The 21,039-nt window shown below is 44.1% G+C and overlaps 1 protein-coding gene across 1 annotated transcript in view; it reads left to right on the top strand.

The window, feature by feature from the left end:
• The first annotated feature begins 1,375 nt into the window (after positions 1-1,375).
• The window catches only part of ppp6r2a (protein phosphatase 6, regulatory subunit 2a), a 56,507-nt gene continuing 36,843 nt past the window's right edge, over positions 1,376-21,039 (top strand). The window contains exons 1-4 of the mRNA XM_076302789.1: positions 1,376-1,628; positions 4,689-4,902; positions 7,822-8,076; positions 20,679-20,865. Of these exons, the coding sequence (XP_076158904.1) occupies positions 7,850-8,076; positions 20,679-20,865 (414 nt within the window). The 5' untranslated portion in view covers positions 1,376-1,628; positions 4,689-4,902; positions 7,822-7,849. The remainder of the gene's footprint in view (positions 1,629-4,688; positions 4,903-7,821; positions 8,077-20,678; positions 20,866-21,039) is intronic.

Genomic DNA, 21,039 nt, shown 5'->3' with positions numbered 1-21,039 from the left:
TTAGAGCGTTAGTATCTTTTGACACATCGTATCACGGACGCGTAAGAACAATTCATTAGAAATTAACATAATTATTCACTATTTTAAAACACTACGATGACAGAGCAGTTGTTCTTCAGCACCCTCCAGCGTAGAGGGTCAGAAGTACAGTAAGCCGTCGGTCAAAAACACTGTAAATAAAATGAGCGACGGCGCGCTGCGCGTTCTAGTGACAGTGTGCGCCATTTTGAATCGAAAATATGACCGATTTTTCCCCTGCCTTGCATGTGTAAGCCAGTAGTGATGGGTAAATGAAGCCTCGAGCGCTACTCGGCACATTTCCCTAATGTGCCGAGTAATGTGTCGAAGCTTCGAAACATGGAAGATAAGGAAAACACAGCGACATCTGGTGGTTTGCATAAAGCCCCGCAGTCACGGACTAGTGAAAAGAATGCCTACACGTTCAACACAATGCCAAAGCTTCGAAATGTTCTCATTCATTACATTAAAAGTGTTGCAAGAAATGTGCATTTCTGTTTGTCTCAATTCAATACAATAAAATACGATTAGGCAACATAATCGCGTCACTCGTTATCACGTGAAGATTGGTGTTTCCGTGGAGGCGTGAAATCATGTTATCCCAGTCAATGATCCAATCGGTCTCCCATCCACTTAACGACCGCAGTAGACACTACTTAGCTTCTGAACCAGGACGAAGTATTATCAACCTCAACACGCTATGGACGAGAGTGAAAAGGAAACGACCAGGCGCCTAATTAAACCAAACCCTACATGGCCTGACATAGTTTGATGTTTCATGAATCAAACTTTCAATAAAAGGAAAATATTATGTCAGCCATTATTGTTAGGCCTACATAGAAAATATTAGCCTGTATTGCTTTTAAATGACATGATTGAAGTTGAGACTGCAACGCAGACACGTTTTAATGTCATTGTTCTAAATGGCAAAGCTTTAGGCTAGGCCTAGGCTATTTCTTCTTTATTTCTATATGTGCATGATATTATGGATTATGGACATTTTCCGGAAAGAAAATAACGTAAATTGACAAACAGAGCAAGCATCCTATATAAATCAGGGCTACCCACAAATTTCGCCTGGCTCTTGCAATACAACACAACTCATTCCGACACTAGAGCGGGTGCCCTGGTTTGCGCAATTCAAAGCCTTTGAATCAGATTCCGAAGCAGTCACGTGGGTGTGTGTCCCAAACGAAGCTTCAGACGTCACACTCACAAACCGAGGCCTCGTTTGTCATCAGTCACGTGATTTTTATGGAAACGACACAAGCCTCGAATCGGGGCTTCATCTGGCACGCCCCTTTCTGCTCGACACAAGCTCCGAAGCCTCGCTTCATTGGGCACATCACTATAAGCCAGAGTGGGACAAGCGTTGGCGATCTGTATTTATGCAACGATACATACAACTAGTAGAAGTTAAGTTAAGTAAATAGTGATTGTATGTCGCATTCAGCCGAAAGATAGATGGCCTTACTCCTTCGGAGGAAGTAGCGTTGAACTATTGGCTGTATTTATCACAGGGATACATTGCTAGCTGGCTAGTTAGCTTGACAAGCAAAACAAATCACAGTTCCTTCGCTGGCAAGCTAACTAATCAAGTCGACGAAGAGGTAAGTTGATTAGTGCATCCAGTAAGTTTGTTTATTATTCAAAGCCATCTACCATATTATCATACGTCACCCGCTTTCCAATTTAGTGTGTTCGCAGTGGCTGGCTGACTGCAGGTCAAAGCCAACATGGCTAGTCAGTTTGCAAGTTAGCTGAGCTTGCTAGCAAGGTATCTAGCTACCTGGTTTAGTGAGCTAGCTCACTAAGTAGCCATTAAGGGAACATATTTACTTGGCTAGCTAGCTAAGTAGTTCACTCTACTTTGCCTTTAGGCTGTAACGTTAAGCATCGCATTATCTCATTACATTTCTATGCATCCTGCTTACCATTGAACAGAGGTGATGGCTAACAAAGACAGGGCGCTGAAACGATAGCTACTTTGGCTGATTTAGGTTGTTAGAGCAGCAAAGGAGTAGCACAGCTTGCTAGCATATTTTTTAAGCTGCCCAACCATCAAAAATGCTAGCAAACGCAGCTACCTACTTTAGCCTGCTGACGTCAATAAGGTAGTTTGCTGAACTGGAAGTTACTGAACTGAGCGGATACGTTGATGTCTTGCTTTACAGGCAGACCTAGGTCTAACGTTAACGTTAGTCCTGCTGTCAAATTTAAAATCCCTGGAATTTGCACCCCAGATTGTCGTTAGTTTCTGAAGGCCTCCCATGTAACGCTAGATTGTCGTTAGTTTCTGAAGGCCTCCCATGTAACGCTAGATTGTCGTTAGTTTCTGAAGGCCTCTCATGTAACGAAAGATTGACATCACAGGTTGTTTCTCTGCGCTGACTTGAGAGTGAAAACAACACTCCGATACTGTGATCCGAGGACTTGTAAGTTATTGCTATTTCTCAACAGCGCTTCGGGATTTCTGCATAGCTGTTTAGTGAAACAGTTGTCATTGGCAGGAAATATTTGTGTTATAGAATACATTGTTTTTCTTCTACAAGTTTCACTGTATGCAACTATTTTTATCCGCCCTTTATGATTGCTTTATGCTTGGATTTGTAGGTTTAGCAGGGTAAGTCTCATATATTGAGGCCTGTAATTGGAGGTGTGAAAGAGACAGAAGATCATCGTGTTTATGCCAACTTAGCAGAACACATGGCCTAACTGTTAGATTGTCTAGCCCTTGAAGGCATACATTATACTATTGAAATGCAGGGCCACGTTTTGTCTTGGGATACGCAACTCACGCACTACTAACAGGGTAGGTATGTATGAAGTCTTATTGTGATCCAACAGGTTCAGAGAAGGGTTCAAGAAGGCAGGCCACTGTACCCAAGCCCATGGCTTGTCCTGAGGTTTGTTTGGGGCCTAAATATATGGCAGGCATTGTTAGTGTGATCCCCCAGTGAGCTCTATTTCATCTGGAAGAAAGGGAAGCTAAACAAAGTGTGAAAATAGCCCGATCCTTTCTCTTTCCTGTTTAGAGTTGTGGGGGGGAACTCTCGGGGCGCGTGGTGTTAATGTATGCCAGATGGACACTGGTTGCATGTGTGGGGAGTGGCGTCCACATGCATGCAGGAAGCGTCTTTTTTTAGGAGGCACTGGGGGGGAGTGGCGTGTGCGTTTGGGAGTGTGTGTGTGCGTATGTTTTTAAAAAGGGGGGGGGCACTGCTTGACCCTAGAACCCCCCCCCCCCCCCCCAGCAGGAGCAGCAGCAGCTTGCTCACAGGAACTCTCCCCCAACCACACACACACACACACACACACACACACACACACACACACACACACAAGCACACGCACACGCACACACACACCCTCACGCACACACACACCCAACCACACACACACACACACACACACCCTACACCCCTCCACATCCCTACATTTTCATTTGCCTAGTACCTGTCACCTAGTACCTGTCACGACAGGTGTGTGTTTACTGGCGCTGTGCGTGCGTGTGTGTATTGGGGGGGTGGGGGGGGGCTGTTTAGAGTGGACGGAGATGGCGGCTGGATGCCCTCTGGCTTTAAATACTCCCCCGCTGAGCCTCTCTGCCCAAGTTATGCTGACACCGGTGTACGCATGCCCGCGGTGTCACACACACACACACACACACACACACACACACACACACACACACACACACACACACTCACACTCACACTCACACTCACACTCACACACTCACACTCACATGAGGATGTTTCACTGCGAACCTGTGGGGGGTGTAGTACTGAGTTTAGGAATGGGAAGTGTGTGTGTATGTGTGTTTGCTTGTGTGTGTGTGTTTGCTTGTGTGGGTGTGTGTGTTAGTAAATAGGCGGAAAACTGTAAACTGCAACTGTCGTACTTCAAAGTGACGTTGAGTGTGTTCGAGACCCTTGCGCTGTGCAGACATCATCATCATCATTATGAATAATTAATCGCTTTAATTTGGTTTGGATGCCGGCAGCTTCTGCATGTCAGAGAGAAGTGCCCAGCGGAAGCTTAGAGAGAAGTGCCCAGCGGAGGTTCAGCGCGAGGTCTTCCGTGCGGTCACCACGGGCCCGAGGCGCGCGTCTGGGCCGAGCCAGGGCTGATCGGAGCGGAACGCTCGTGCTCGTAAAGAAGCCCACCGTAGAGCTCAGACATTAGTGACCACTTGTGTTGTGCTGCCTGTTGTTGTTGACTGCTGCCATGATGTCACCCGTTTAGTCCTTTGATTTGTGCTGTTTTCTCGTCTTTTCCTGTCTCTCTTCCCCCTCTCTCTCTCTCTCTCTCTTGTGTTTGGAATCTCTTGCCTGCTAATCTGTCTTTCAATCACATGATCGCTCTCTTCTGCATGACCCTGCACCTTCTCTTCCTCTCTTTCTCTTTTGTGTGTAAATCTCTTTCCCTCCCTGGGTCTCTCTCTCTCTCTCTCTTTTCTCCTGGTCTCTCTCTCTCTCTCTGTTTTCTCTCACTCTTTTCCCCGGGTCTCTCTCTCTCACTCTTCTTTTACTTCCTCCCTGCATCCTCCTTTTATCTATTTCCTCATGTTTCACTAATCCTTCTCTTTCCCTCCGGTCCTTCCTTCCCTCCTGTTTTTCTCTCTCTCCCTCCTCCTCCTCCTCCTCCTCCTCCTCCTGCGTGTGCAGTGCTGTTGGAGGTTATGCTGAGTGCTGAGTAGTGGTGGTCCGTGGTGCGGGAGCGCTGGTGACCGTGGTGACCGAGCGAGCCGAGTGGAGCGGAGTGGACGGAGCCCCATGCTGGTGACCGCCTGGCCCCACAGCGCTCTCCACACTCCGCACCTCAGATGCCTGGCTGTCTGTGCGCGGCCTCTCACTAAGGATCTACACATTTCACCAGCTGGTAACGTCGCCTCCTCCTCCTCCTCCCTCTATGCGCGCACACACACACACACACACACACACACACAAAAAGAGGTGACTTCTTAGGCAAATACACACACACACACACTTAGAGAGTATGACTTCTGAAGCATATGCACTGTGTATTCACTCATTTAGAAATAAGACTCGGTCATCTTGCCATCTTAGGTAGATGCCCTGCCCATTTACACACACACAAACCAGTATGTTGTTGGGTATTTGCCTTATGGATAATGGCTTTAGAATGTTGTTATTAGTCATGAGGAAGTGCCATTTTAGGGTGATCGTTGCCATAGAGACATACCCAGATAAGTGAAGACAGGAGGGTGATCATTGCCATAGACATACCCAGATAAGTGAAGACAGGAGGGTGATCGTTGCCATAGAGACATACCCAGATAAGTGAAGACAGGAGGGTGATCATTGCCATAGAGACACCCAGATAAGTGAAGACAGGAGGGTGATCGTTGCCATAGAGACATACCCAGATAAGTGAAGACAGGAGGGTGATCATTGCCATAGAGACACCCAGATAAGTGAAGACAGGAGGGTGATCGTTGCCATAGAGACATACCCAGATAAGTGAAGACAGGAGACCAGGCTCTCTTGTGCCCTCGCTTCCTGAGCCTCTAATCTCGTTCACCTTCTTATCGGCCGCCTCCTCTTACCTCTAAACCTCCGTCACCCTCAAAACGGCCCTCCACCTCTTATCTTGTGAACACTATTCTGGGTGTTCGTACACTAGTGCACTACTAGAGTCTGTGGACACTATTCTGGGTGTTAGTACACTAGTGCACTACTAGAGTCTGTGGACACTATTCTGGGTCTTAGTACTAGAGATGCACCGATATGGAATTTTAGGGCCGATAACGATAACCGATATTTATTGGTTTGTTGTGGCCGATACCGATACGATAACCGATAATATTACTCTTGAAAAAGTGATTTGGGGAAAGCATTTAATAAGCATAATTTTATTGCAGTAATTTTTCCTACCACCAAATGATGGACAGAACTCATAATAGTCCTCAATAGTACGGCAGTCAACAACATAACAGTAGCCTAGCCCTACAGTATGTGTGGCTCCTTTAAGTGAATCTGACGTCAGTGAATTGCGAGTGAGTGGCTAGAGAGTTTGAATCGTTTTCATTTAGGACTAAACGCTCATAAACGGCTCAGCTTGGAATAAGCTACAGTATAGCGACCAAATCAGAGTTTGTGAGGGAAACTTAGTTTCAACTGCGGGTAACTGAATAAAGCTGCAACTCCTCAGACTGTATCTTATGTTCGTCTACTCTGTTGCGCACAACCTGCTGAAGCAGAAATGAAAGGAGTTAGCCCCGAAGGTTTTATGGTTAGCATATTTTTAGGTAATAATACAAAACCCAAGCTAAAGTAATGCAAATATAATACTAAAACACAACTTAGAACTAGGCCTACTTATGTACTCGTCCCACTAACGAGTTTGTTTATTTGTTTCCCCGACCAGCGCGGTAAAGTGCAAACACATCAGCACAAGACGACTCTAGATAGGGCTGAGCTCCGCTCTGTTTAGGTTAAATGGCGGATCATTCACGAGAGGATTTTGAGATGCACAGATTCCCAAATGAACGCATATCCACAGATTTTGTTAGAGTGGTGAAATACATTCACACCGCTGACATTATATTGAGGAAAAAGTATAGCCAACCAAGCTCAAGTAGCTCAGTGTAGCCAGACGGACCTTACGTAGGCCTAAATTAGGACTTTAAAAAATATCGGCGCAAATTATCGGCCAGAATTCTGTTATCGGACCGATAATAATATTTTAATTTTTTCACTTATCGGCTAATAATATATCGGCCGCCGATATATCGTGCATCCCTAGTTAGTACACTAGTGCAGTGTTTCTCAAAGTGTGGTCCGGGGACCACTGGTGGTCCGCAAGCTATCCCAAGTGCTCCGCGAGCAGACGGGGAAAAAAATTAATTATAGATGAGTTGTTTGCAATATTGAACCAACTTGTATGTAAATCCAAACAGTTCTGCAACACTACCTATGTAAGCTATGCCAATTTAAATCATATGAATCCTCTGACACAATAAGCAAGGTGCAAAGACAATAACCACTGTGGTTCAGTGAGAGTGAGCCTATTGTGTCTATAGCTAGGTGGTCCGTGAAGTTTTTTTCTACTGGTTAAGTGGTCCTTGGTCTTAAAAAGTTTGAGAAACACTGCACTAGTGCACTACTAGAGTCTGTGGACACTATTCTGGGTGTTAGTACACTAGTGCACTACTAGAGTCTGCTATCCATCCATGCCCTTAATTACAGCTAGAGCCGCCTGCCTCACCTCTCAGATATAAATCAATATATATATATTGAAATATAATTGCTTTCTTTTTTGTTTTTCTCTAGTTTTTTACTACTGCTTAAGGCATAGATTGTGAGTTTGGTTGCCCATACTGATCCAAGTGTTAATCTCAAAGTTGTAAATAAATGATGCAGTGGTTGCTTTTAGCATGGTAGGTTTCATGGGTCAGGACTGTAGATATTGATTCAAGGTGAGTAGCCGGAAGAGTCACTCTGTTCGCCCCCAAGGTGAGTAGCCGGAAGAGTCGCTCTGTTCGCCCCTAAGTTGTGTGTGGTGGTTAAGTCGGGTCACTGTGTTCAACAAAGACAGTGTCATCGGCCACTAGCCGCTAAACCTCAAATATTAGTTCTTTATATTAAAATGAATCTCTTTAAAAACATGGTTTTTTTTTTTAGAAATATCTCCACTTGTAAATACCTCTATGTCGCCTGCACACTGTAAATAAATAAATTAAATAATCACCTGTTCATCAGGGCAGTCAATTCCTTCCTGTCCTCATGCCCGCCCTTGTGTCCCCACTTCCTGTCTCCCCCCCCCCCCCCCCCAAAGGTCAGTACTTCCTGCTGCAGCCGCCGCCATGTTCTGGAAGTTCGACCTGCACAGCACGTCCCACATGGAGCAGCTGCTGGAGCGTGAGGACGTGACGCTGCACGAGCTGATGGAGGAGGAGGATGTGCTGCAGGAGTGCAAGGCCCAGAACCGCCGGCTGCTGCTCTTCCTCTCCCAGGACCAGTGCATGCACGAGCTGGTGGAGCTCATCACACAGGAGCCCCCTGCTGACCTGGAGGAGAAAGTGCGCTTCAAGTGAGTATGTGTGCGCCGTGCCACATGGTCCATCCAACGACCCCATAGAGCTTTTGTGCCGCATGGTCCATCCAACGACCCCATAGAGCCCATAGAGCTTTTGTACTTTGGAAACACAAGGAAGGGAGCAGGATTCACTCAATCTTTTTTGTGAGCATGTGATCATGTGTCCACCCCTAAATATGCCTGACCACTATATTAATTAAGAGAATGTGTCCACCCCTAAATATGCCTGACCACTATATTAATTGAGAGAATGTGTCAACCCCTAAATATGCCTGACCACTAAATTAATTGAGAGAATGTGTCAACCCCTAAATATCCCTGACCACTATATTAATTGAGAGAATGTGTCCACCCCTAAATATGCCTGACCACTATATTAATTGATGGCCTACCCTGAAGAATACTGTATTGCTCTTAAGGAAATGTAGCCTATCGGTGAGATTGAGAAGGGTGCAGAACAGGGAGACACTCAAAGCATGCAGACGTGGGGGAAGCCAACTGGACTAGGTGGATGTGTTCAAGGGGAAAGCCAACTGGACTAGGTGGATGTGTTCAAGGGGAAACACAACTGGACTAGGTGGATGTGTTCAAGGGGGAAGCCAACTGGACTAGGTGGATGTGTTCAAGGGGAAAGCCAACTGGACTAGGTGGATGGGTTCATAGTAGTACACTTTAGGGATCGACCGATATGGATTTTTTAGTACAGATACCGATTTTTTTCCATCAGCCTTAGCCGATGACCGATACAGGCTGCCGATTTTCTTGAGCCGATATTTGGAGCCGATACTGCTTTTATTTTGCTCCCTCAATTTACATCATACAAATGACACATAATTACACAAATGATGATAACAAATGTTATAAGTCTCAATTTAAAAAAGGAACATTGAACTTATGGATGGGTGCACTGAATATGGTTAACTGTGCAAAATGCTTTCATCAACATCTTACAACACAGCCTTGATGATGCATTGCTTGCTGACATATTATAAGACATAATTCAGGTCATCACAAAATGTCCTTTGTCAACACATTTAAATAATTTAAGAAAACAATAAGCCTGAAAATTAGCTATTGAAATCAAGGATTAAAGTTCTCCGTCATAGGACGGATTTCCGTCAATTTGATTTTAGAAATGTCATATTTGAGATCGATGCAGATCCGATGAGGAAAAAAATAGGAGGGAGGGGGGGACTGTCACCTTTGCTTTTCCTTTTTTAAGGCAACTACAAATATTAGGTAAATGTTTAAAGACCTAATAGTGTTCTTGAGAACTTTCTGTGTCTCAATAAGTGACCGCTCAAGAAGATAGCCTACGTCAGCCATGAGTTTCGCTTTGTACTTGTCTCGGGCGTTTGCTTAAAAAAAAGAACACGTATGGAGGACTATAACGGTCTAAAAGTTGGATTATAGTGACACAATCGAGACAGCTGATGAGGTTGGCCAATCCGTTTAACTTTTTTGGATATGATATTGTGAGCTCTATGTGCGAATTCGGAGGCTGTTTCCGTGCATCAATGTAGACACTTACTATCGCGAACTCTTGTCAGGGGAGGTCATTCATTTTGGGTGTCACCTATGACTTGAACAGATAGCCTGCTATGCCACCCGATATAGGCTACTATTATTGTTACAGTTTTTAATCAATGCAACTAACATTATGTGTAAAGCGACGCAATATAAACCGTAGCCTATGCAATTTATTATCCCGTCTGTTATGACATACAACAATGTTTTTCACAATTTGCGACAGAAGGTTTTGACTGAGCGTGTCGAGTAAGGGGGTCAGTCGTGTTTGTGACGCACAGACAGCCTTGTAGCCTATTTTGCTTAGGCCTCACTTTTAACGACAGTAGGTTGTGAGTGTATGTTGACAAAAAATAACCATACAATTAAAATAGTCAACTTAAAACTTTGCTATAAAATATTATTAATTTATAGCACAAAAACATAACCAGTAGGCCTACCAGAACCTCGCATATTAGCGTCATGATTTGTGTGCGTCTATTTGGCAAGGCCACTAGCTGTCATGGATGCGTTGTTGCTAAAGGAAGGCAGGTGTCAAAAGTTAAAAAATAAATGCAGATGGGCAGCTGTTGGAAACGGGGGAGAACTAACAAGCCATGGTGTAAAGAAATTAAAGTGCCAGGGGTTTGCTTTTGCGCGGTTCGCTGCAAGAAAATTGTTTATGGATGCAATAGGAAAACTTTTTAGCACGCCACCAATCAGAAGACCGCCATAAGGTTAACGTTCGTGCACTTCAGGACATCTTCCCTACCTGGTGCAACTAGCCACCACGACAGAGGTAGGTTACGTTTATCTATGTCTGACCGTTTTTACGTTTAGAAAGTAGGCTACGCATGTTCTTTCATAGCGCAACACGACCTGTCCTTAACCATATCGCAACCTCTTGTCAACCTTATACAATCTGTTGCTGAAGACAAAAGCGCCGTCTCTTGTCGTTATCAAATGCGCAGACCTCCTGCATGAGCACACACAGTATTGCTGCTCATTGGAAAACTGAGTTGTCTGTAAAACTCAAAATTACCATGTTTTCATTATGCGGATGAGGCAACAAATGGAAATATGAACAATATCTAGAATGTTCTGATTCGTTACTTTGATGAGGAAATGGGAAGTCTTGCAAACTTGATTTTATAGATTTTACATGGTGTTGAATTGCATATTAACAAGAAAAAAATCTCCCCTTTAAACACTTTTGGCCTGAAGTAATTAAATAAGAGTGTGTTAAAGCCTTTCTACAATATTGCTGCAGTAGAAAAGAACAGCGATGGCTAATCAGCAATGGTCAGGGATGGTACTAAAATATATTTTTGTTCATCTGGAAAACTCAATCTCAATCAAGAACACTCTCAATTCGCCTTATTCACATGGCGGCCATTGGCGGCTAAAACGAGGCTACAGGGTACACAAACCATAGGATTGTTATGTTCTATGCATTCACCTGTAGGTGGCATTAATTATATAGTAAGTGTACCCTGTAGCCTCGTTTTGGTTTAAACAATGGCCGCTGTGTGAATAAGGCGAATACTCCCTTTACTTTGCTGTTTGCATCTTTTTGTAGGCTACATTAAAAACCAATAGGTCGCGACCGCAAAAGGGGTGCTATCTCTATAGGTAGATATGAACAACGTATGACTTATGGCCTGAAAAAAGTTCAGTCAAACGATTTTTTTTCACTTTAATCCCTGATTGAAATAAAGTGCTTGATTTGTAATTTAAGACTGCATGGTTTCAATTTTTCTATGTCTATATTTTTCTAAAAAAAAGCTGCCAGATGTCAACCACAGAACATAAATCAGCAGAGGAAAATAACGTGGTGTCAGATGTTTCTGTTCTAAACGGCATCAACGTCAAAAGCTATAAAAACATATCTCTCAGTTTTAAAATCTCTCCTTCAGGTAGCGCAGCACTCTCGCTGTGATGCGTGTGTCCCACTGAGTGAGACAGACAGACGCACACACAAACTTCTGTTTGGTAACTGACGAACCACCATTGAACTGGATTGGTAATGATAACGTTAGCAAACGGCTCTAAACAAGTTAGGCATACACGGTATGTCTGGTACATGATAAACGTTAACACGAATTAATATTCAACTACATATAACACGTCTCATTATTAAAGCTTTGATATCACTGTGATGGCAACTCCGCCCGCTCGAAGGGAGAGGGGGAGGGAGACGCACACACCACACGCGTCCAAAACTCAGCCAGGTGGTCGCTGAATAAAACTCCCACAAATATCTCGGAACAACGTCGGCATTACTTAATCATATGATTGACCAGTGTTCGTAACAGCTACCACTACCCCATGCAAACGGATAGCCTACAACTTAGCTATTTGCAGCTCCCTAAATACAATGGCAAGCAGTTTTATAGAAGAGGGGCATTCAGGGAGGGAGACACACACACACCACACGTGTCCAACACTCAGCCAGGTGGTCACTGAATAAAACTCCCACAAATACCACGGAACAACGTTGGCATTACTTAATCATATGATCAGTGTTTGTAACAGCTAGCTACCGCATGCATATGGATAGCCTAGCCTACAACTTAGCTATTTGCAGCTACCTAAATACAATGGCAAGCAGTTTTATAAACGAGGCATTAAGTATTAAATAAGTTACCTATATCATTCACATTTTCCATTTGGACCCACAAACTTGCTTCCACCTTCAAAGTGTATGGCAATATTTCAGCTAAGTCAAACAGTTAAAAGATGCTTTGAAAGTTTAAAGTTTACTGTTGTCTTGAAGAGCAGGCTTCCAGCTCTCTGCTCCTGGAGGAGGGGCAGTCTGCATGTAAATAATGCGGGGAAAAAACGCAAATATCGGCCCGATATATCGGCCGGCCGATATATCGGTCGATCCCTAGTACACTTTAAGGGACCAGTCAGAGTCAAGCTCAAAGTCCAAGTCCTAAATTCAGTATTTGATGTTGATTTTGATAACGCCCAGATGGATTGATCATGTAATTGATCAGATAAAAATAGCTGTACAGGTGTCTACATTGATTAAGGATTTGCATTACCATAATCTCGGATTTGTTTATTTCATGTATCAAGCATGTAAACAAACATCAGCAAGTTACCTCTTTTGGGATAGCGTGCGCCATACTCGCTGAGCTTAGCTCTTCTGTGAGACCATGCTCTGGAGCAGGAGGCCGTCGCAGCGTTGTGGTTTTGCAGAGCCCCCCACCCCACCCCCTCCTCCTCCTCACTGCCTGCACGTCAGCTCGTGCTCAGCGGGGGCCCACAGGGTGACAACACACCAAGCGGGAGGAGCAGTGAGTTGAGTCGAAAGCCAGAGGTGTGCGAGAGATTCTGATTGGGCGAACAGGGCAGAATGGTAACAGCTCAAAGCCAACAGTTTGAAATGTTTTCACATAAATGTTGACTGCCTCTGCTTGATAAAATGTAACTCCCCTCTTGCTTTAGGCTCAACATCGCACTAATCTCTCTGGGCTGTAGTATACCACTATGGTGTACCCACAGGAGCAGCTAATCTCTCTGGACTGTAGTAGGACTGTAGTATACCACTATGGTGTACCCACAGGAGCAGCTAATCTCTCTGGACTGTAGTAGGGCTGTAGTATACCACTATGGTGTACCCACAGGAGCAGCTAATCTCTCTGGACTGTAGTAGGGCTGTAGTATACCACTATGGTGTACCCACAGGAGCAGCTAATCTCTCTGGACTGTAGTAGGGCTGTAGTATACCACTATGGTGTACCCACAGGAGCAGCTAATCTCTCTGGACTGTAGTAGGGCTGTAGTATACCACTATGGTGTACCCACAGGAGCAGCTAATCTCTCTGGGCTGTAGTAGGGCTGTAGTATACCACTATGGTGTACTCACAGGAGCAGCTTCAACAGGCCCTGCTGCGTTTCTTTCCCTCCCTCCCTAACTCAATAGAGCACAATGCACAGCTGACCCTGAGGATGGGGTATGTGTGTGCGTGTTTGTGTTTGTGTGTGTGTGTGTGTGTGTGTGTGTGTGTGTGTGTGTGTGTGTGTGTGTGTGTGTGTGTGTGTGTGTGTGTGTGTGTGTGTGTGTGTGTGTGTGTGTGTGTGTGTGTGTGTGTGTGTGTTCAATAGAGCACAAGGCACAGCTGACCCTGAGGATGGGGGGAGTCCCTGCATGAGGGAAGTGCAGCTGGCCAGCAGGACAGAGGGGCAGTGCGCTGGAGAGTTGGATGCTGACCAGTTGGTCTTGTGTAGCGTTTGCTTCCTTGGTAGTGCTGCGTTGTGATGACACACTCTCACGTTGGTAGTGCTGCGTTGTGATGACACACTCTCACGTTGGTAGTGCTGCGTTGTGATGACATGCTGACATGCAGCCATTCGTCATTGGTCAGACATGCTCATACGCAAGCTCAGATACTTACACACTCTAGCAGAGCTGTGTGTGTGTGTGTGTGTGTGTGTGTAACCAGTCCAACTCTCTTACCAGTTGTGAGCCCTGTTTGAAGACCGTACCCAGATTACCCACAAACCAGCAGGCCGTTTCCACGGTTGACATCCAGTCAGAAAGAACCAGATGACCGTAAATGCCTCTGGCACTGGAACCAAGCCAGGTGATGCCAGATCATGCCAATGCCTCCAGTACCTGCCAGGTCATGCCAATGCCTCCTCTTGCCCAGTACCTGACCGTGTGGTTGGACTAGTTTGGGTTGGCTAGTGAGAGAATCAGTGGCTATCTACTGTCTGCTGTAATCGGAATGCTAATGTAATCGGAATGGCTTCCGTCAGCCCCCTGAAGAGAAACAAGAGGCGTCTGTTAGCAGCGGAGTTGAAATGAAGGCAGGAAGCGGGTCACAGGGCTAATTTCATTTTTTAACGGAATTAGATCCAGACGCAGCCGCAGTCCCAGATTGTGTTTTTACGACATGCCAGCAGGAGAGGAGTCGATTAGGAGGGTTATTCCCTCCAGTTAATCTCATTATGTCGCTATTATGGAAAAAAAGTCTGAGAATGTCGTCCAGCTTGACTTGGTGGTAACACTTTCAGTATGAGCACAGAATGGAAATATAATGACGTCTTATTTAAACAGGACGGCTATGTTCTCCCGCGGAGCTGGTGTACTTTACTGAGGGAGGCATGAGGCATGGTGTAGTGTACTGTACTGAAGGAGTAGGGCTGTAACGATACACCAACCTCACGATTCGGTTTGTATCACGATTTTTGACCCACGGTTCGATACGAATCTCGATTTTTCTTTTTTTGGGGGGGGGCTTTTTTTTTTGTTATTAAATAACATTTTAATAGCCTTCCTTAGAACACCAGAGGATTACAATATAATATATCTATTATTTTATATCCTGATATAAAAAATATTTTTCTGAATGACTGATATTTATGACAGCACACTTTATGCAGATTAGCCTATAGCCTAGGCCTACTATTTTTTATTACAACTCTACGTCTTTAATTCAGCTGTCTGGTTGAAGCCTGGAAATATTGTAAACAAAGTAGGCTAAGCTAGCCAACTATGATATCATAGTCTACTGATTGGACTGTTCAGTTTCCCCATGTGTGTTTAAGTTTCAAGGTAATACTTGTTCTCCTTGGGACAGGCCCTTTTGGGAAACGTTGGTATTGAGATGATCAGTCAACTTCAATGCAAGAGTTTTAAACAAATATGTGCAGCATGCTAATGATGCTAAGCGGATTTAATAGTAATTTAGCTAGTCGTCTTCTATGCGTCCTTGCTTTCACGATTGTGAATGTTTTATTTAAGTCGGCGTGTTCATTGAGCAGGAGAGAGAGGGCGGGAGCGCGAGAGAGTGAGAGGGAGGGAGCGCGAGAGAGAGCGGGGCAAGGAGAGGGGGTTTACTTCTATACTGTTTGGTAAAGTTGCACACATAGTCTACAATGAAAGCAAGGAGAGGTATGAAATTATTATTTATTTATTTGTTTGTTTTTGGACAACGTAGGCTACCGATAAGTAAAGCGGGAGATGTGGTTGCTTTTGCGGCCGCGTAAGCTGCAAAGCACTGCGTGAAACACTAGAAAGGGTGTGTCGCGATTCTGCCTTTTCACACCGCGACACAGTATCGTGGATATGAATGTCGCGATTTCGGTTTCGAATCGTATATCGTTACAGCCCTATGAAGGAGGCATGGTGTAGTGTACTGTACTGAGGGAGGCATGGTGTAGTGGAGATCCATTGCTTAACCGTGAGATGCCACATTTGAAACTGCAAAGAAAGCAGAAGTTTATCATTTGAGTTACACAAACTACAGCAGTCAGCCCAACACCGTCTCATTGCACCAAGAAGAGGCACAGGAACGCTCCTCAAATTTCAAAATGATTTGTAAAAGGTCTGTCTTCATTCAGAGTGTTTTGGCTAGAGGAGAGACTCTCAGAGCTGGTAGCAGAGTTGCCCCATGGGAATGCCCAATGCGTTCCTATATTGCCCCATAGGAATGCCCAGTGCGTTCCTATATTGCCCCATAGGAATGCCCAATGCGTTCCTATATTGCCCCATAGGAATGCCCAGTGCGTTCCTATATTGCCCCATAGGAATGGAACAGAAGGAAGCAGCGCACACTGTATAGACCCTTTCAACAATAAAAACAAAAACAATGCTTGAACGTTCTATTTGGGCCCCAATCTACTTCCTCTGCATTAAGATAACATATGGAATGTTAAAAAGGAAGTCTTGTGGGGCCAAGTATGATGCTGATAATGGAACTCTCTTGAAAGGGTCTATAAAGGGCGTCGTCCTTCTCAGCGGCGCTGGGCTCGTGTTCCATGGTTAAAAACGGAAGAAGAAATGCGCTAAATCATAACTTGTTGGACGACTTCCGTCTCCTCTGCGCTAAATCATAACTCCTCCCTCCCTCTTTAATTACTCTCCCGAGAATCAGCCATGCACCGATTACTTGGAATGCCACTCATAGCAATAAGCATTTGCAGCCACCTCGGGCCAAGCAGCGCCTCTGAACGCACCAGACTACCCACAGTCTGGCCCATCTGCAGTGTCCGGTGTCTGACTGCTCTGTAGACGTTCCTTAAAAGGTCCTGGGGCAGTGGCTTGCTGCGCATGGACTGAGTTAATGCTAGCAGCTGTAGTTCCACTTCCTGTCATGACAGACCTTTTTCCTGACAGCTCAGTACCTTTAATATGAAAAAGGGCAGAACGATACTCCATCATGCCTTTGTGGTCTAAAGATTCCCAGCTTAGGGGTCTAAAACTGGGACAGTTCTTTTGGTGTGTGTGTGTGTGTGTGTGTGTGTGTGTGTGTGTGTGTGTGTGTGTGTGTGTGTGTGTGTGTGTGTGTGTGTGTGTGTGTGTGTGTGTGTGTGTGTGTGTGTGTGTGTGTGTGTGTGTGTGTGTGTGTGTGTGTGTGTGTGACGCCTGACTGTCTGAAAGGCGAAACAGGAAGTTAAACGGCATGACATCTTGCGTTAGTCACAGTGTGCAGTTGCATCCTCCTCCTTCCTGTGTACATCGCTCAGACACACACTCACACATACACTTGTGATGAAATGGTTCTTTCCTCAATCTTAAGCCTCTTACCTGTTCTGCGTTGGTCTCTTCCAGTCTGTTCAAAATGACGTAATACACCCTTCACAATCATAACTGTGACTAAATGACTTAATACACCTGTCAATCATAACTGTGACTAAATGACCTAATACACCCTTCGCAATAGAGTACTGAAGCCATGACGTAACGTTGTCAAGGCAGCAATTTCACTGGATCTTAACAAATCAATCTAACCATAGTAATCACCAAAGCGATGCTATTTCTTAATCTATTTCAATAATTTTACAACGTTTCTAAGACGTTAGTATATATTTTTTTTACACTGTAGGAATCACATACTACAACATATATTCATACCAACATGATCAAATTCGTGACTTGAGTTTTATTTTTATTTTATTTCTCCGTAAAAGAGACTTGCATGTAACTTCACAGCATGCGGTTAAAATCCTTCAATTCACAGACGTGTTTTGCCTGCAGCCAGTCTTTGAGAAGACGTGAAATATCCACTGGAATTTCGTTTCTTTCTATAACACCTGCCAGGGAATCTGTGTTATGTGGCTAAGCTGCTGTCTAGCAGGTAAAACACGTTTAAATGGCTATAGCCTACATTTAAAACCATTTATTAGCTTGAAATGATGCCACATGTCTACATTCAATGCTATTTAAGCCACTTCGAAAGTTTGTTTAGATCCAGTGATTCTACCATCATGGAAACGGAACGTCACACTTCGGTACTCAATAGGGCTGTAACGATACACCAACCTTACGATTCGGTTTGTATCACGATTTTTGACCCACTGTTCGATACGAATCTAGATTTTTTAATTTTTTTCCCCTTTTTTTTGGGGGGGGGGGTAGTCATTTTATTAAATAACATTTTAATAGCCTCCTTTAGATTAGAACACCAGAGGATTACAATATAATATATCTATTATTTTATATCCTGATATAAAAATATTTTTCTGAATGACTGATATTTATGACCGCACACTTTATGCAGATTAGCCTATAGCCTAGGCCTACTGTTTTTTATTACAACTCTACCTCTTTAATCCAGCTGTCTGGTTGAAGCCTGGAAATATTGTAAACAAAGTAGCATAGTTGGCTAGCTTAGCCTATCATAGTCTACTAATTGGACTGTTCAGTTTCCCCATGTGTGTAAGTTTCAAGGTAATACTTGTTCTCCTTGGGACAGGCCCTTTTGGGAAACGTTGGTATTGAGATGATCAGTCAACTTCAATGCAAGAGTTTTAAACAAATATGTGCAGCATGCTAATGATGCTAAGCGGATTTAATAGTATTCCAAATGATACCAAGATCCACGCACAGCCTGGTTAGGTGCAGGTAGATTGCAGGAACATACTTAATTAGCAAAAATTGAGATAGTTCTACCGCACACTGTTTTGACGTTTACTTGATTTTATTCAGAGTGAACAACGCGTTTCGCATACAGCGTCCTCAGGTTCGCTCAGTAAACGTCAAAACAGTGTGCGGTAGAACTATCTCAATTTTTGCGGATTTAATAGGAATTTAGCTAGTCGTCTATGCGTCCTTGCTTTCACGATTGTGAATGTTTTATTTAGGGAGGGAGCGCGCGAGAGAGCGGGGCAAGGAGAGGGGGTTTACTTCTATACTGTTTTGGTAAAGTTGCACACATAGTCTACAGTGAAAGCAAGGAGAGGTATGAAATTATTATTTATTTATTTATTTGGTTTTGGACAACGTAGGCTACCGATAAGTAAAGCGGGAGTTGTGGGTTGCTTTTGAGGCTGCGTAAGCTGCAAAGCACTGCGTGAAACACTAGAAAGGGTGTGTCGCGATTCTGCCTTTTCACACCGCGACACAGTATCGTAGATATGAATGTCGCGATTTCGGTTTCGAATCGTATATCGTCACAGCCCTAGTACTCAATCATAACTGTGACTAAATGACCTAATACACCTGTCACAATCATAACTATGACTAAATGACCTAATACACCTGTCACAATCATAACTGTGACTAAATGACCTAATACACCTGTCACAATCATAACTGTGACTAAATGACCTAATACACCTGTCAATCATAACTGTGACTATGACTATAAAAATAAGGTTGCTGAAGCATTTTATCAAAGCTGCACAAAGCACTACTTGGCATATAGCACACAATTGGTGAGTTCACACAATTTAAAGTTTTAACATGTTAATAATCTAGTGACCCTTTTGCCAACATGACAGCTGAGTTGTTAACCCTTAGAACCCCAAGCTGTTTTTAGGGCATTTTCACTACCTTTATTCATAAGGATTTATTCTGGTCATTCTAAGTGCCACACACACATATTATATATTGTTATTTTTCAGCAGAGTCTAGGCTATCCAGATCCATCAGTTCATGTATTAGTACTGGCATTGATTTTATTTTGATTTTTAAAGAATTAAAATACAAAAAGCGTATTATAAAAATTCTTATATTTTGACATGTATCTCACCACAGCAAGCTCATAGCTCTACATGCATTTAATTTGTGTGTAGGGCAGACTGTCCTGAATCTGGCAATATAATTGCCATGTTGGAGGGATACTCTGGGGCTGAGTAATTTACAGAAATATGTGGTGTGTGATTTACGGAAATAAATGCCTTTTTTTATTTAGTGATGAAAAATGACCTTTCTGCGCTCCATATCTGTGACACGAACTGATCTGACCTGACTTGACCCAAGTTTGCCTGTTAGCCTGCGTGTATATGCACTCATAATGATTCTCAACTTTATACTGCGTTGCCATAAACAAAGTAAAGGCAAAAAAGGTGTTTCTTTGTTGATCAAATTGGGATGCAATGTGAGCCTTGAATTGGATGCCATGCAGGAATTTGCTAGGATCTCAAAACCGGATTATGAAAATGCTTTGCCATAGAGAAACACACGATAGCGTTGGATTATAAACATGCTTTGCCACAAGAACAGACAAAAACGTGGGGTAAGTCCAGCTATATGAAGTTATTATTTTGCTGTCACTTCGTCTGTTTTATAACTCAGAAGGATGTATCTTGGTATCAAATGATAGCTCTGTGTCTCCTCTTTCATCTGACATGTGTGGCATATCTATCCGATCATGGTTCCGCGAGTAATTCAAACGAGAGTAATGGGTGTGCAGGGTTGGTTTGTGTACATGACGTTATTATTTTGTAGTCACTTCGTCTGTTTTATAAGCCAGAAGGATCGATATACATGATACCAATGAATAGCCCTGTGTCTCCTCTTTCATCTGATATGCTTGCCATATCTATGCGATCACGGGTTCGCGAGTAATTCAAACGAGAGTGATGGGTGCGCAGGTGAACGCAGAGAAGTATAGGCTGTATTTTTCATCTCGCTGCGGTGAACAGTTCCGGAGCAATGTAACAGAGAAGAAAGGGTGTGTTTTTTGACGCACTTTGCGTCAATTGGGTTCTAAGGGTTAAACGTGAATAGCACGTTAACATAGAGGCCCTGCTTGCGTGCAGGTTCCCCAACATGATATAGGTGAGTTTTTTTAAGCGTTATTAACACGTTAATAACACGTTAATAACGTAGCCGCTCTGCTTGCGTGCAGGTTCCCCAACATCGCGTGCGAGCTGCTGACGGCGGACGTGACTGTGATCAACGACAAGCTGGGCGGCGACGAGGCGCTCCTGGAGAAGCTGTACGCGTTCCTGGAGCAGGAGCCGCCACTCAACCCACTGCTGGCCAGCTTCTTCAGCAAGACCATCGGCAACCTCATCGCCCGCAAGACCGAGCAGGTCAGCCCAGAAATGCAGTGCAGTGCCAAGCATGCAGCCCCCTCTCCTCCTCTTCCTCCCTGTACTCTTCCTCCTCCTCCTCCTCCTCTGTCCTCCTCCTCCTCCTCTGTCCTCCTCCTCCTCCTCTCCTCCCTCTCCCTCTCCTCCTCCTCCTCCTCCCTCTCCTCCTCCTCC

The sequence above is a fragment of the Alosa pseudoharengus genome, unplaced genomic scaffold (assembly GCF_046254945.1).
Source record: "Alosa pseudoharengus isolate Yale_2024_CS ecotype anadromous, Long Island Sound unplaced genomic scaffold, YU_APseudo_1.1 YU_APseudo_1.1_scf_24, whole genome shotgun sequence".
In the NCBI taxonomy this organism is placed as follows: Eukaryota; Metazoa; Chordata; class Actinopteri; order Clupeiformes; family Clupeidae; genus Alosa; species Alosa pseudoharengus.
This window is presented reverse-complemented; position numbering and strand designations above follow the sequence as displayed.